Genomic DNA, 16,048 nt, shown 5'->3' on the forward strand with positions numbered 1-16,048 from the left:
CCCTCACACGCGTCCTCTCACAAGTGTCCCCTCATACGCATCCCCTCACATGCGTCCCCTCACACGCGTCCTCTCACAAGTGTCCCCTCATACGCGTCCCCTCACATGCGTCCCCTCACACGCATCCCCTCACAAGCGTCCCCTCACATGTGCCCGCTCACATGCGCCCCCTCACACGCGTCCCCTCACAAGCGTCCCCTCACACGTGTCCCCTCACACGCATCCCCTCACATGTGCCCGCTCACACGCACCCCCTCACACGCGTCCCCTCACATGTGCCCGCTCACGTGTCCCCTCTCACGTGTCCTCTCACAAGTGTCCCCTCATACGCATCCCCTCACACGCATCCCCTCACATGTGCCCGCTCACATGCGTCCCCTCACACGCGTCCTCTCACAAGTGTCCCCTCACACGCGTCCCCTCACACGTGCCCCCTCACAAACGTCCCCTCACAAGTGTCCTGGGCACACGGAGCAGGTGCTGCCGGCACAGAGGGTGCCAAGGCCCCTGCTGGGCTCGTGGAGGGGAATATGTGCCCCGGGAGCCCCACACATGCCTTCACCGTAGTCTTTTGAGCACCTGTGAGGTCCGCAGGTGGACCAGAACTGGCCCCCTCCCTGCTGGCCTGGAGGTCCATGGCTACCCTGTGTCCCTGGAGCCCGCATATAGTAGGGGCTCAATAAAACCTGACTAGAAAAAGCTAATACATGTGTGCACCGTGGTGTGTGTATTCTACCATAGTCACAAAGTGCCTGGGAGATGCTAGGGAGGAAAGTGCCATTGATGAGAGGTTCTGTCCATAAAAGTCCAGCGTGACCACAGCCAGATCATGCCTGGCTCTCAGTTGGCCCACATGGGACTGGGCGCTGGGGTGCAGGCTCCGCTCACACGTACAAGGTGCAGACACAGCCGCTAAGGGGCTGGGAGGCCTGCGTGCGGGACACTACTGAGGTAGGTCTGCGGGCCACGGGCCTCTCACAGACCAACCCGGCAGCAGAGACAGTCCCCGACGGAGGGAAACACCTGGCCCTCAGTTTCATGCCCTCGTTTGGGGACCCATGTGGTCCGCTGGGGCTCACTCTGCTGTTGATTTCTGGGGCCTGCTGGGTCTCTCCTCAATAGGAGCCTGAGAAGACTGGGCCTCTGTGACCAGGCTGTGGCTTTTCCTGTGGGCTGGACCTCGGCCCCAGCGCCAGAGGGCGGCCTGGCTGCAGGGCAGGAAGTTGTGTCTGACTGCCCAGCCGGGAGCCTGGGGCCGGCCACTGCTGGGACATGCGGCCAACCTCGGGCGGGCCTCAGAAATGGCTGAGGGCCCCCCAACCCCCACCCCCGCAGGGAGAGGAGCAGCAGCGGAGGGCAAGAGGGTTAAGTGAGGTGGCCGAGGTGACCCCGCTGCCCAGGCTGGTGATCGTCAACAGGAGACGGGGCGACGGTAGTTCCCGGGAGAAGGTGGGTGCCAGACCGCAGGCTGGGAGCGCAGGTGGCCCCACGCTGGGGGTGGCAGAAGCTGGAAATTCAAGATTTCTACCTGCCATAAGCGGGAAGATGGCAGCCAAGGGCCATCCGGGTCCCTGGCACCCCATGGCTCGTGCCCTGCCATGGGAACTTAACAGTGGGGCCGGGTGCCCCTGAAACAAGGCGAGTGAGGGCTCTGGATGGGCCCCTCCGGGAACGGCGAAGGGCGCCAGGAGTGCCCATAAAGGCATGTGGACCAGGCCCCTCCAGGCCCACGAGGTCAGGCCGCTCCAGGTCACACGCCGGAGGCCAGGCCTGCTCGGGCCTCCCCTTGCGTGAAGGCCCGTACTGTTTAAGAAACAAGCTTGGGGTGTTTACTCCTGGGATCTTCCTTGGCGCGGTGGGTCTCAATGTGAGGGGCACAACAGCTGAGACACGGGGGACCCTCTCACCCCACACCAGACCCCTGCACGCGGGGTCTCTGCCATGTCTGCACATGTGGAAGTTACAGGAGGCAAGACAGAACCTGCACATCCGACAGACTCTCAAAGTGGGGTGGGGGCACCCCAGCACCCCCTGAGCTGCACCAGAGGCTTAAAGAGGAAGCTGGTACGGAGGGAAGAAAACAACATTAGCAGGGACGGGACTCTCTTGCCAGGGCTCGCTCAGGCTGGCGTGGGCGACGCTGCCTCGGGACAGCCGAGGCTCTGGAGGTGATGATGGGGGGATTCAGGCCCAGCTGCCGCCCTCCTGACCCCCAGCTCTGCAGACTGCAAAGGAGCGAGTCCTCCCCAGTGGGGGCTGAACCAGTCAGCGTGGCAACACATCAGAGTGGACACAGGGCACCCCCACGTGGCCGCGGCCCTGACATGGCGGCAGGGGAGAGGGTGTGTCAACGAGAGGGCTCCCAGGGCTGCCCGAGGGCCCTTGTGTCCTGCGGCCATACCTGTTGGGCTCTGGGAGGCAGAAGGGGTGGACAGAGAGCTGGCTCCTGAGTCGCAGTGGCTGGTGTTCCCGCTGCCGCTGGGGCTCCCGCTGGCCGACGGCGGCGACGGCGAGCTGTGCTGGTTTATGCACTGGGCCACGGCAAAGCCTGCAAGAGAAGGCGGTGACTGAGCGAGAGGGAGGGAACGAGCTGCCCAGGCGCGGGGTGCCAGGCTCCCCAGTGGTGTGAGCACGAGCCCCTGCCTCCACGGTAGGCTGGGGTCTCAGGTGAAGGCTTAAGACCCAAACCCGGCTCCTTGGAAAATGAGCGGGTGCCCGGAATGAGGCGGCCTCGCAGCTCTGGGGCTGGGCAGACACGCAGGAGCTCCTCCGGGGGGAAGGGAGCAGTGCCGGACGCTGCCCGGAGGACACACAGCCCTGGGCTGTGCCTGGGGGTAGCCTCAGGCCTGCGCCAACCAGCGAGAGCCCTCCCGAGGCTCCGAGGTGTGCGGTGAGCGCCCGAGTTGCCTCGTCAGAGAACGTGCTCCAGCCGGGAGCCCTGGCCTGTTCTGGTGCAGGGGGACGGGACTGGCAGCGACCAACTGTGGAGACTCCAGGGCCAAGCGGTGGTTCTGGGCCTGGACCCGATGGGCCTTCCCAGCACGGCGGAGTGGACAAGCTCCCTTTCGGGCATGTTCAGACCTGGGCGAAGCCCTGCCCCACTGAGCCATGGCAGGCCGCACTCTGCACCCCCGCCCCTCCTGCCCCGAGCCTAGCGGGCTTCGCCACCACTGCTCTTGAGCCAACACAGGACTTGGCGTGAGGTGAGAGCCCTTCCCAACCCACCTGGGGCCTCTTCCCGCGGACCCGTGCTGTCCCGGCCATTCACATCAAGCCTCTGGCCACCCCCACCCCGATGGCGCTCACCGCCACCAACCCAAACCCCTCACACCACCTGCACTGCCCCCAGCTTCACCCAGATAGTTCTCACTGATACCTCTTCCAGAAGGTTCTCCAGGCCCTGACCTCAGGACCCAGGAAGGAGCAGGCAGTCGACTGGGTCTGCAGTCTGCGGCCCACTAAATGAAGTTTGACGGAAACGGGGACACAGTCCTTGCTGAGACTGGGGTTGCACGGCAGCGCTCAGAGCTGCCATCGAGACCGCAGGCCGCGCCAAGTCCGAATACGTTACTCTGCCCCCTGACAGAAACGCGAGAAGACGGAACTGGGCTCGGGCCCCAGGAAAGCCTGGCTTCTATCCCTGCGCTGCTCACTTTCAGCTGCGGGGCCTGGGCAAGTCTCTGACTGCCCTGAGCCTCGCTCCCTTCACCCTGGGGGGGCGGGCACGGGGCCTGGCCGGGGACGGGCGCACAAGGGTACTCGCTGCTTTACCCCCCGCGAGGACTTAGGGAGGCCCCACAGCTGGCCACTGCGGAAAGGCTATGCTGTCCTCACGTGTCTGAGGACGTCTGTCCCGGGTCAGCTCCTCAGAGGCTGGGGTTTCTCTCTGTGCCCTCGACCTCCCGGATCGGGGGGCTGTGAGGACATGGCTGTTCAATCGCAGCTCTGCAGGGGGCCAGAACAGGCCCCGCGGCTGCGCAGGAGGCAGCGTGCATGCGTGTGCGTGCACACGTGTGTGCGATGGAGGCGGGGTCCTCGACTGCCAACCCGGGACTTCGAGGCCCATTAAACACAGGCTGGGGGCCTGCCGGGGCCGTCAGCCACAACCCCGGAGAGGCAGCTCCAGGGCCGCTTGCTTCCTAATCGCCGCAAGTGGCCCACCCCCACGTTTACAAGCTGTTTACTTGCCTGGAAAATGAATCACCCCCTAACTAATCAAAATGTCAGCATGGCTTCTCCCCGCGGCTTCAGAGTCCGGACAGGAGGGGCCGCTGGGAGCGAGGTGCCGGAGGACCGACCCCTGCGGGAGGGTGGGGGTGTGGCTGTCACCCTTTCTCCCTCTCTTTTCTGTCTAGCACTTTGTTCTTTTCAACTTTTTTTTTTTTTTAAGATTTATTTATTTGTGCATACAGAGCTGGGGTACAGGCCAGAGGCTCAGGGGTGGTGAGAGGCTTCACCAGAGACAGAGTGGGGAGCAGAACAGGTCGACTGACAAAGCACACTGCTGAGGGGAGCAGCGGGCTGGTCAGGAGAGGTCTGCCACGCCATGTGGTCACCTCCGGGGCAGCCGGGAATCAAACTCATGCGGAAGTGGCTTTAGCTTCTCAGTGCTGTGCTTCAACCCACTGCGCCACCAGGGAGGGCCTCAACTTATTTTTTAATTGAAGCCATGCTGCCTTGTCCTTCCTGCTCTTTACGCCCTGCTTTACTCCTGCAGGATCTCTGGGGAGGGGCCGGGGCGGGAGGATGCAACCTTACTCAGGATGCGCGGGGGGCTTGGCCACACTGGCCATCACGACAGTGTGCTTTCGCCTGTGCTGACCGTTAAATAGAAAAAAAATCACCACTCCTGTCACGCCCACCCATTTGCAGGGTCTAGCTGGCAGAGACAAGCAAATGCCTCTTCCTCATCTGCTACCCCTGACAATCGGCCTCCCTCCCCCACTGAGGACCCACAGCGGCTCAGCAGGGTGTTCTGTCTTTTTCTGCTGAGGGCTCAGGCTCCCCGTAATCTCCTGGGAATCCTGTCACACTGAGGTAGCAGCCCCTTTGCGGGCTGAGGCGCGGGAGGGCTCGGGAGAGCCTCCCACTTCTGCTTTATCCCAGCTCAGGTTTGGCAGCAGTGCCGAGGGGCTTTCTGAGGTGAGGGGGAGTCAGACCGCAGGTGTGACCACAGCCTGGCAAGCCCACCGACGAGCCAGAGACCCGGGCTCCCGGGGCGCTTGCCGAGTCGCGGCCTGGGCTGTCTCCGAGGCCGTCTGGACTCTCACATCGGGAAGGGTCGGCTATGGATGTGCCAGTATTCCAAACAGTGGTGTGTGGGGCAGGAGACACCGAGAACGTCAGCGCTGAGGGAGAGGTCAGACGACTCTGAATACGTCTGCGTGACGCATCTTCTGCTACAGTGAACACACTGGCGTAAAGATCAGGCATGAGCGGGAGGCTCCAGACACAGAAAAAACAGCTGTAAAAATCGTTTGAAAAAGCAACTCAGGCTCCTCTGAGCACAGAGACGCAGGAATGGCAGCTATTTTCTGAGCTAGTTTGAGTTTTCCAAGATTCCTTCTATAAACACCGTTTTAAGTGAGAAGACGGGAGGATGAAGGACGCGTGGACGCCGCGGTCGGCCGTCACACGCCCTGGGGCGTGTCCTGGCCTCCACAGCCCTCTTCTCCAGACTCCCAGCCACCTCCCCGAGCGGGCCGGCGCTGTGCTCCAGGATGGGGAGACTCGTGGCCGCTGTCTAGGAGCCGAGGCGCACAGGGGCAGCTGGGGCCTTCTTGCTGCCCTCTGGCCGTGGCCTGCCAGTTCTGCTTGGAAATGAACTCACGAGGGACTCTCTGGCCTTTGTCAAGCGCAAAAATACCACAAAAAGGTCAGCCGGCTATTTTCGGCCACTGGCTGACAGAAGGAGTCAGAACCTCAAGTTCAAATCCCAGCTCTGCCTGAGCAGCTTCAAGGCCTCGGAACAGCTCTTGCCTGGGATTCCCGCGCGTGCCGGCCGCCCAGGCCTGGCGGGTGAGCCCGCCTCGCTCCCGTCTGGTCCCAACACTCTCACGTTCGGAGGTTTCCATGGAAAACCTGGCTTTCGGCGTCTTAGGAAACGAAACGCTTTGGCTCGACGGGGCCTGTTCTCGCGAGGCAGCAACCGGAGGGCGCAGGCGGGGTCCCTCCCACCTCAGTTGGCCTGGCCCTCCCAGGCTTTCGGGTCATCAGCTCTGCTTTTTATCCACGGGTTCCTATGACGCGGGGAAGTTTCAATCCCCCAAGCCCTCTCCTGTCAGCCCCTCTGCAAACCCTGCACCTTGGAATCACAATGAGGGGGGCTGCTGGCCTCCAGGTGGGGTTCTCAGACGTGTCAAGAACCACTTTCCCGCTGCCTCTGTGGAGCTGTTTCTTCCGCCTGGAGTCCCCTTTGGCCTCTTTCCTTCTCCACAAATGCCCTCCCCATCCTCCACGGCTCATGCAGCTCAGGGCCAGCTAGGGCAGGAGTTTCCCGCTGTGGTGTTAACTGCCCTCCTGCTTCTCTCCGGTCTGGCTGTCTCCGCGCCTCCTGGGGGGAGGGGGGAATGGAGGGTGGTCTTCCCAAGGACCACGGGGACTTGACTGCCAAGATACTCTCTCGGGCAATGGCGGCAGCTGCTTTGCCTCCACGGATGCCGGTTTGCGCCTGAGTCGCCTGTGTTAGGTGGGCTTTAGGTGGGTTTCTGATCCAGGGAGCGCTGTGGTCACAGAACCGGGCAGCCAGACACAGGCACCCACACAGCCGTATGTCGCGGCCAATGAGACATAAACGGCACAACACGTTCGATTTTCAGGAAGGCTCCTTAAAAGGGAAACAGTGCGCCTTTCTTTGTTCCATTTCCTGAAACATGTCTAACGTGTCTAACATGGAGATGATGGCTGGAACCCAGCAGCTGCCCAGGGCCAGGAGGATGGATTACATGTCAAGAATGGCGGAGACCCGAGCAGGAAGGAGTTGGCCTCTGATGCCTTTGTGGAAGCCCCGACTACCTTGACTTCCTCTGCCTCTGCAGTGGAACCTGGTCTTGGCTGATATTTATGTTTTTTCTTTTTAAACAAAAAGCTTTGTTAATGCAGGGAGGGGTGGTGAAGCCCAGTGTGTGAGGCTGGGTGGCCCCCAGAACCTTTGGCACACTTTCTGGGGGAATCTGGTAGTGACTGCAAGTGGGGAAAGAAGGAAAGGGGCCTGTGCAAGGGAGGAGGTGACTTCTGACCCCCCAAATCTTTAGGAAATGTTCCCTTTACTCTCTCTCTCCTTACGTGGTGCAAGTGGATGCTATTGGTGGAAAACGAGGAAGCATCCGAGTTTCTGTCTGGGTTCGTACAGGTCACATGGAAATTGTACAGGCGGGCCAAGACCCGATCAGAGTGGCGGCCACAAGAGGCCAAGGGTGGGAGGGGCTTGCGTGAGGTGGACTTGAGCCCCAGGGGCTTTGACCCAGATCCCCTGAGCCTCCAGGAGGGCTGTGTGTTCTGCCCCTAGAGCTGGGCAGTGACGATGCCTGGTCACTGACCATGTGACCCAAGTACTTCAGGTTAAATTGGAAGATATGAAAATGGGACCTTTGAAGAGAGCGGGAGCAGCGGGGGCTAGGCTGGCTTAGGACTCAGCCTAGGATTCTGCCCCTTCCCAAAGGCAAGAAACCTTAGCCCCAGCCCCAGCCTCGCCACACGCTCTCACAGGACCTGCTTCCGGGAACTGCCGAGGTGGCTTGTCTTTTTACACTCAAACCCAAACCCAAATGCCAGAGAGACTGCACCCTGAAAACGCCCGAGACACGAGAGAGGGCAGCAACCAAAGGTGGTGGGGAAAGAGCTAGCTTTCCACGCCTAGCTCAGCATCCTGGGAGCCGAGACCTCAAGGACGAGCGTGCCAACTGCCGGAGGCTCGTGACACACCAGTTCGCCTCCTGCCCCCGGCGCCCTCCTGGGCAAGGTCCCGGAAGGCAGCCTCCTGGGAGGTGCAGGAGCCCGACTGGAGCAGGGGCCTCGTTTGGAAAGACGGCGCCGTGTCACACGCGGCTCCGACTATTTTTCTCACAGCGAGACGCCCACTGCTGTGCGAGATGAAACTGGACCAGCTCTGGGCACACGGTGCCTTACCAAGGTGGGGCAGCCCCTCTCTTTCCAGATGCCTCTGCGGATCCCACAGACCGGGCACGTGGGGGACTGGAAGAAGAGCCCTGGCTGCAAGCTCTGGGAGACCCCAGGGCTGGCGGTAACTCAGTGAGCGAGGAGGGGGCCGGGGCAAGAGGCTGCCTGTCCCTCCATTCGTCTGCTGTCTCTCCACAGTGGGAAGAGACACAGGCACTGGGGAACAGCTCTCCTCCACCAGGAGACCCTGGGCCATTCAGCCTGTGTCAGGGAGGCAACCGACAGGCAGAGTCTGGAGACACCTGTCAGGTGCAGCCCCAGGCCTCTTCTGGCTGCAGCTACCTGAGAACACGAGCCGTGGCGCTGGCCACGGTTTACAACAGGCAAGCTGTCTGTCTGGATTTACGTGTAAAACCTGTCTCTCCCCCGCCCCTGACTGCTTTTCTCAGTATATCAAGAGACTGAGCCATGATTTGGAAGGCCTGGTATTGTTACTGCAGTGCTCACCCATCAAAGCAACAGCAACGGTGTCCGCGAGGCCTTAACAGACACAAGTCTCGGTAAGTTAGGGAATAACTTTGTTATTCCAAGTTTTAAAGCTGTTCACAAGTTGCTTCACACCCCCTTCCAGAAACAAGCCCGCGACCCCCGCCAGGCCAACCCAGCACAGCCCGTCCCGGAGGGGCCTCTGCGCTGAAGCGGGCGCCTCACCAGGCCGCCTCACCAGGCCGCCTTGCCCAGCTCCCGTGCTGTGTGGCTTCTGCGTCTGAAGCGGTATAGACCTCAAATTCACCACAGAGAAGTCTGGTTTCCAAGAGACTCCTTTCATGAGAAAGTGTTAGGTTTGAACAAAAACCCACCCTGACAAAAACACTTATTTATGCTGTTTCCACGCCGAAAAGCATAAAATGAAACTGGCGGGGGTGGGGCTGGTTCAGGAGGCCCAAACCCAGCATTTCTGGCTGGACTGAGGACCTTGGGGCAGGGTGCGAGCTGCCTCTCATTAGCAAGCCGCAGCTCCGGTTTCCTAGGCCTTGTTCACATTTCTCACCCCGCACCGCCCTGCAATGCTGGGAAACAGTAAAAAATCAATCGGCCTGGCGACCTCCAGCACAAAACTGAAGGCGGCAAGTGCGGCCGAGGGCTGATTTCTCCCCTCGCTGGCTCCTCCCGGGCTCTGTCCTTTCACCTCCCAGTGCCATCTGCCAGGGGCCTGGGGTGAGAGGAGGGCTGGGCTGACTGAGCTTGGCACTGCAGCCCGCGGGCGCTCTGGGCAGACTGCACCTTGTGGACTGACAGGCACACAGAGTTCTCAGCACTTCTCGTTTGAGAGGCTGGCTCTGGGCCCTCCCTGGTGGCGCAGCGGGTAAAGCGCAGCGGTGCAACCCAGCCGCAGCCGCTTCACTGGGAGTTCGATCCCTGGCTGGAGGTGACCCCCATGGCGCAGCAGACCTCTCCTGACCCCCCGCTGCTCCCCTCAGCAGTGTGCTTCATCAGTCGGTCTGTTCTGCTCCCCACTCTGTCTCTGGTGAATCCTCACACCTCTGGCCTGTACCCCAGTTCTGTATGAATAAATAAATAAAATCTTAAAAAAAAAAAATAGGGGCTGGCTCTGAAGCCTCTACCCAGCCTGGAGCCACGTGAAAGGAGACGGGGTCTGGCAGCTATGGGGTCGGGGCCGCACCAGAAAATCCAAATTATCCACAACTGCTCAAAGCAGGTGGGGGTGGGGGGCACTGAAGAATGGGTGATTCAAGCCCAACAGCAACACACCCATGGGGGTCTTGGGCAGGGCCGGCGCTCACCCAGGCCAGCTCTCAGTCCTTTGCACGGCTCTGCAGGCCTTCCGCCCTCTGCCCCCCCTCTGCTAGGACCCCGAGGTTCCTGCAGAGGCTCCTGCACTGAGCCCCCGCGTTCGGCCTCCCTTTAGTGACCCACCTGTGACCCGCCGCCTCGGGTGTGTGCAGAGACTAGGTCTAACCCTGGCCACTGGCTGCACCTCCAAATGCTTAAAGACTTGTATTTCTGGCGGCTTTAAGGGGATGCACACTCAAGATACAAAAACAGCTGGGCACCTGCACCACCATTAGCCAATCGCTCCTTACCCATGGACACATCCTCTCGGATGTTAAGGACTACACTTGAAAACCTGCAGGAAAGAAGAAATGGTCTTCGGCGTCCCTCCCCTCTGCGCGACCGCTGCCCAACTTTGCCCCGCGAGCCCTTGTGTGACGGGCGAGGGCCTGCTGTGCCGGCCGCCTCCCCTCGGGGAGATCCGACGTGTCCTTTGGCTGTGGGGTGTCTGTGCTGTGCTCAGCTGCGCTGTGCCCCTTTGCCGCCCGGGACCCCAGCACCTGAGCGGGCCACGGGCGGCAGGCTGAGGGCATGGATGGCTGCGCCGTCCCTGAGCGCCAGGCGGCGGCACCTCACGCCGGGTGGCCAGGACGCGGGCCTGTGCCCAAGCCGGGGCCCTGCCTGCCCGGCCCCTGCCCGCGCCCCTGGCGTCACCGTCTGTACATCAGTAAAAGAGCTCCGCAACAGTCTCTCAGCGCAGGCACTGGCGAGCCCGTCGGAGGCCATCGGGCTGCCCCTTTACCGAGGCCACAGACTGGGCGGAAAGAGCAGTGAGGGGGAGGCCGGTCAGGGAGTCATCGGGGAGCGCTTCCGGGCACAGGCCAGGAGGGGGTCACTGACCCCGACTCCTCTGGCCCCAGGCGGGCCGGAAGGGGCCCACACCAGCCTCAGGTGGGTCAGGTACCGCCCTGCTTGCAAAGGACAACCTCCCGGTTCTGCTGGCCCTCAGGAGCCGGGTTCTCCCCGGCGAGGCCTCTGCCCTGCTCGTAGTCTGGGCCAGAAGGGGCGAGGCCCGTGTGGCCTCAGCGACGGACGCCCGCCCACGTGTGTGCCGCGAGGCGACGCCGTGCGCTGCGGCCAGGGAAGGCCCGCTGGGCTCCTGCAGGCACAGGCCGCCCACACGCGCAGAGACGCGCCCCGGCCGGCCGCGGTTACCTCTGCGGCGGGCGCATGTCCCCAGGGCCCCTCCTACTGTGTCTAACAGACGGGGTGAGGCGGTGACAGTCTATGACACATCACCTGCAAAGAGAACGGGAGATGCCGCCTGGGACGACGCAGGCACACGGAATCAGGCCCAAGGCCGCAGCGGGGGTCGGCCCAGGCGGGCTCCGGCGGCCGGGGCTGAGCGTGTGAGCAGAGGCGCCTCGGCCGACTCCCGTCCTGGCAGACCTGGGAAGCGGCCACGGGGGACCGCGCGCATGCCTTCTGCCATCCACAGGGAGACGCCTCGGGAGCAGGTACCTGGCTGGGGACGCCGGCGCCACTCCAGGCGCGGATGCAGGGGCACAGAGTGCCGGAGGGGCCACCCACCCCAACTGCCAGGCCTCAGGGGCAAAGAGGGGTGGCCTGCCAGGGCCCGGGGGGTGACGCCGCCGGCGCCCAGGCGCCTCGTGAGCACTGGCTGCTCCACGATGCCAGCGGCAGGCAGCCTGGGCCCAACGGGCAAGACCTGTGGCTGCCGTTTCCACCAGTGTCTGCACACGGCAGCGGGCGAAACGGCTCGGCCTGAGAGGAAGCCAGGGTCTTCCTCACGCCAGGTGCCGGCACTGGTCTGAGGAGTCACCGAAGGGCCCTTCCAGGACGACAGTAGCTCCGTGGAAGCGTTTAGAGAACGTGGGGTATGAGAAGCGGGACGCTTGTGTTTGTCCCGTTAGTGTTTCTTTGTCAGAGTTGCAGGTATTAGGTAGAAAGAGGATGAAATTGCGAACATTCAGCCAGAATTACCAAAACGGCACGTTCATGATTTTGCTCTCACTGCACCGGGCCCCTCAGGCAAGCCCACTGGAGAAACTCACAGGCGAAGGCCAGGGCGGGCGGCCAGCAGGCGTTCAGGTGGGCGGCTTCCCTCACTCCCTCTTTAGCTCCTGGCGCTCGGTGTGTGTGTGAGTGTGAGTGCACGCCGTGGGCGGGCGTGTCTCTATGTGAGTGGGAGTGCCACGGGCGTACAACCTTTCTCCAGCTCAGATTCCTTTTTCCCATTTCCGAAAGGCAGCACCTTCAACAGGATGCTCGGAGGTGCCCCGGCACTGAGGAGTAGGGGAATGTCATTCAGTGGGTGCCCACTGCAGCTGAGGGGCTTCTGAGCTGGGCTCCCACACCAACCATTTTCTCTTTGTGCTTCTCTGCAAATACTAACCTAATGCGCTCGATGTTAATATCACCTTGGTTATTCTGCATTTGTAGTTTTGACTTTTTTTCAGTATTATTAATATTTCATCATAAAAGTATTGATTTCCTTTAACTAAGAGACTTTAAAGTTTGCTGCATCCTTAAGCATGATTTTATTATGTCTTGGGGCCAAACATTTTTTCCCCTCCCCCCAAAGGAATGCTTTTCCTTTTATATAATGTGTGTCAAGAAGAAAAAAGGAATTGATTCACAGAATTCTGCATTACAGGCAACTTTTAAGGAGCGTATCTAGTCGGTACACGTGGACAGGCATTTCCTGACCCAGGCCGCGTGTCTCACTGTTAAGCTTCTCATCTGTCAGGGGTAGACACTAGCACCCAAAGTTTACATGAAACAGCAGCTGTCCCAAGACAGGGTAACATGGGAAAATTGAGACAGGCCGAGACACGAACCCGGGGTTCACAAAGACCGGAGCCCCGGGCTGTCACCTCTTCCCCTTCAAGAAAGGCAACAGGAGATCAGAAAGAAACACTATTGCAGGTGGCTGACTTGGGGCTGCCCAGGGAAGGCTCCACTTCTCTGGCGATGTAACGGGCGTCAGATGCCCTGGGCAGAGCTTGGGAAAGGCCAGGTTTGACGGCGCCCACCCAGCGGCAGGCCGCGGGCAGTAACTGGCAAGCCAGAACGCGCTCTGCAATGTTTAAATATTGAACATCCTTTCTCCTTCCTCCCATTTATTATTAACTTGGACCCACATCACCATACGCACTGACTTCACTTCTTCCTAAGAACCCGACACACAATGGACAATGCAGGGCCCGGCCGGCCAGAGGGGGCGGGGCTGAGATTTGGGTTTATTTCTTTCATACCCTCGCTGGAAATCCTTTACGGTCAGCCCCGCGTTTTCAGAGCCATGAATTCCTGGAAACGTCTCAGCCTTTCAGTGACCCCTGGCGCCCGAAAGCAGATGATTAGTGCCCCAAATATTGACAGAACGGACTTTCTTCCCTTTCCCAACAAGGGAGCCGCGCCGGAGTGAGGCTGCCGAAACAGGCTGCCGCCACCGGACGTGAAAGGTGGCGGGAATCGCGCTAGGACAGAGGCGCCTGTTGTTGGGGGCTGTGGTTCCCTCAGCTCTGACCAGGTAGAAACAACACCCACAGTGTCCGGGGAATGCTCCAAATGCCCAGGTCAAAAAAAAAAAAAAAAATTGCACCCACATGGCCTCTGCACCGTAACTGGACAACTGGGAGCGGCCCGCAGCCCTGCGGGACACATGGAGTCCATCAGATGTCAGCGGGCCAGGCCAGCAGCCAAGCAAGCTCCAGGGCCTGGACCCCACGTCCCACCCTGTGAAGATGAACATTTGGGGCTGGAAACGTAAACCTCGGCTGTCCAGAGAGCAAGACGGCACCTCTCCTTGGGAACACAGGGAGTGGGGGGCTCATCCGTCAGGCCCACACAGAAACCCGGCCCTCTGTCAGCACCAAGAGTCTTTGGGTCTGCTGGCAAGGGAAGCTGGTTCCAAGCACTCGTTTTTTCCCTGGGCTTTTATCTGTTCAAGTGAAATCGTCCCAAATGACCGGCCTCCAGCTTCCACTTTCCTTTAAAAGACAGTATTACATTTGAGATCGATGTTTTCCCCTGAAACGTCGGCTAAATTTATCCTTCCCTGCATCCTGATCGTGTGTGCTCAGCTGGCGCAGCCTGGCCCTCGCCTTGCTGAGAGAAGCGTCTGCTCCCAGTGCCGCTTGCTGGAGCGAGGGCTGCCCTGCCACCCACAAACCCTAGCACCCTGACCCGCCTCACTCGCTAGCCCTGGTCCCCCGTCCTTCACCCACACCCCCCCACCTCAAACCCTCCCTGAAAAGCTATCAGGCTGACTGGCTGTGGAGGGCTCTTGAGAACCCCCTCCTGCCGACCCTGCTCCCCAAGGTGGCTGAGTGCTCATTGTCTGATTGCCTTTCGAGGTGCTGGGACGAGGGAGGCTGCCCTGGGCTCTGCAGACTGGGCTGCAGAGAGAACTTCCTTCTCCCCTGGTCTTGCTTGGCAAGCTGCCCTGTGAGTGAAATTTCAGATTGATTTACTGCCCAATACTGAGAGCGCCCCGAGTTTCTAAAGTCGTTATTCGTACATGCCTTACACAGGCATTCTGAGCTGAGCTACGGTTTCTATTTTGCTGCTAACCTGTGAGCCTGCTTTCTTTCTGGCAGGAATAAGAAGTGAAGTAAAAATGAGATGTGACAGAAAGGACGCCTGGCCCGTGTTGGCATGACAGCTGTGACAGGGACTTTGCCTTGAAGAGTCAAGCAGGCTGGCATCTTCAAGAGCCCCATGAAGCAAAAATACAGGATTCAGGTATGGCCAGCCAGGCATCCCCTACTCTGCTTTCTGGAAAAGTCTTGGCTTACACAAAGAGCCTTAAACACAGGCATTCCCCTTGCACCCTGAGGACTGGTCTCTAAAGGAACAAATGAAAACATGGACTGAGATTTCTGTATAAGGATATGCCTAATTTGGGGGGTGATTCTTCACTTGATTTTAGCCAAAAGGCTGAGAGAGGGTTGGGGTGATTCTCAATGCACTGGAAACAATGTAAATAGCCACCCCGAGTGCAGCGGCTACCTAGACTTAGGAGAATCCAGACTGTTACAAGTTGAATTCCATGCCCCCTAACTTCTTAAGTGGAACTCCTGGTGTCTCAGGAGGTGACCATTTGGGAAATAAGGTCATTCTACAGAATTTAGCAGTTGCGATGATGTCATTAGGGTGGACCCTATCAATACAGTGTCCTCATTAAGAAGGAAATTTACACACAGCCGTACACATGTGAAGAGGGCAGAGATGGGGGTGATGTTTATACAAGCCAGGGAACGCTGGAGAGACGTGATTCCTACTTATCGCCTTCAGAACAATCAACCCTCTTGACTCTTCAGACTTCAGAACTGTGAGACAAAACATTTCTGTTGTTTAAGATACCCAGTGTGGGTATATTGTTAGTGCAGCCATAAAAAATGAATCCTCACGACAATGGACTTTTATGCAGATGTTAAAAATGAAAGGTATTTTTGCAGCACAGGGAAATGCTACTGATACAGAAACTTTGGACTGCACACATGAGCACGGAGGTGTGTGCAGGAGTGACATTGCCACTCTGCTGTCCTGGAGAACAAACACCTGGAGATGACCAAAAGGCCCAGCCAAGGTAACACAAGTCTCCATGTTGAGGAGTACGACACAGCCATGCAAAGGAAAGAAATCTGTACACACTAACAAATTTTTTTTTGGTTGACAGTGGCATAAACAGTGACAGATGGGCATACGGAGTTATGACAGTTCAAAAATAATTATCCAAATCATAAGACAATCACAGATCCTTAACCCCTCATCCTATTCCCTGAGGCCAGATGTGTTTTTTAATTAAGAATCATTAAGGATGGGCCCTTCCTAGTGACATGATAGGTTAAAGCGAGCCCCAGCTGCTTCAGTGTGAGTTCGATTCCCAGCTCTGGAGCTGACCCACGTGGCGCGGCAGACCTCTCCTGACCCGCCCGCTGCGCCCCTCGATCTTCCTATTCTGCTCCCTACTCTGTCTCTGGTGAATCCGCTCACTGCACCTGTGGCTTGTACTGCAGTTCTGTATGAATAAATAAATAAATCTTAAAAAAAAAAAAAAAAGAACCATTAAGGGTTCAAAGGCCCTGAGGCACACACATAGGTATCAGGT

At 59.3% G+C, this 16,048-nt stretch overlaps 1 protein-coding gene across 6 annotated transcripts in view; it reads right to left on the minus strand.

Moving 5' to 3' along the window:
- The window catches only part of CLEC16A (C-type lectin domain family 16, member A), a 168,878-nt gene that overhangs the window by 7,800 nt on the left and 145,030 nt on the right, over window positions 1–16,048 (minus strand). For all 6 annotated transcript variants that reach the window (XM_012731955.1, XM_012731952.1, XM_004691757.2 and 3 more), the window contains one exon: window positions 2,402–2,548. In XM_012731955.1, coding sequence (XP_012587409.1) covers window positions 2,402–2,548 — 147 coding nt within the window. The remainder of the gene's footprint in view (window positions 1–2,401; window positions 2,549–16,048) is intronic.

Source organism: Condylura cristata, unplaced genomic scaffold (assembly GCF_000260355.1).
Source record: "Condylura cristata isolate star-nosed mole 26May11 unplaced genomic scaffold, ConCri1.0 scaffold00032, whole genome shotgun sequence".
NCBI lineage: Eukaryota > Metazoa > Chordata > Mammalia > Eulipotyphla > Talpidae > Condylura > Condylura cristata.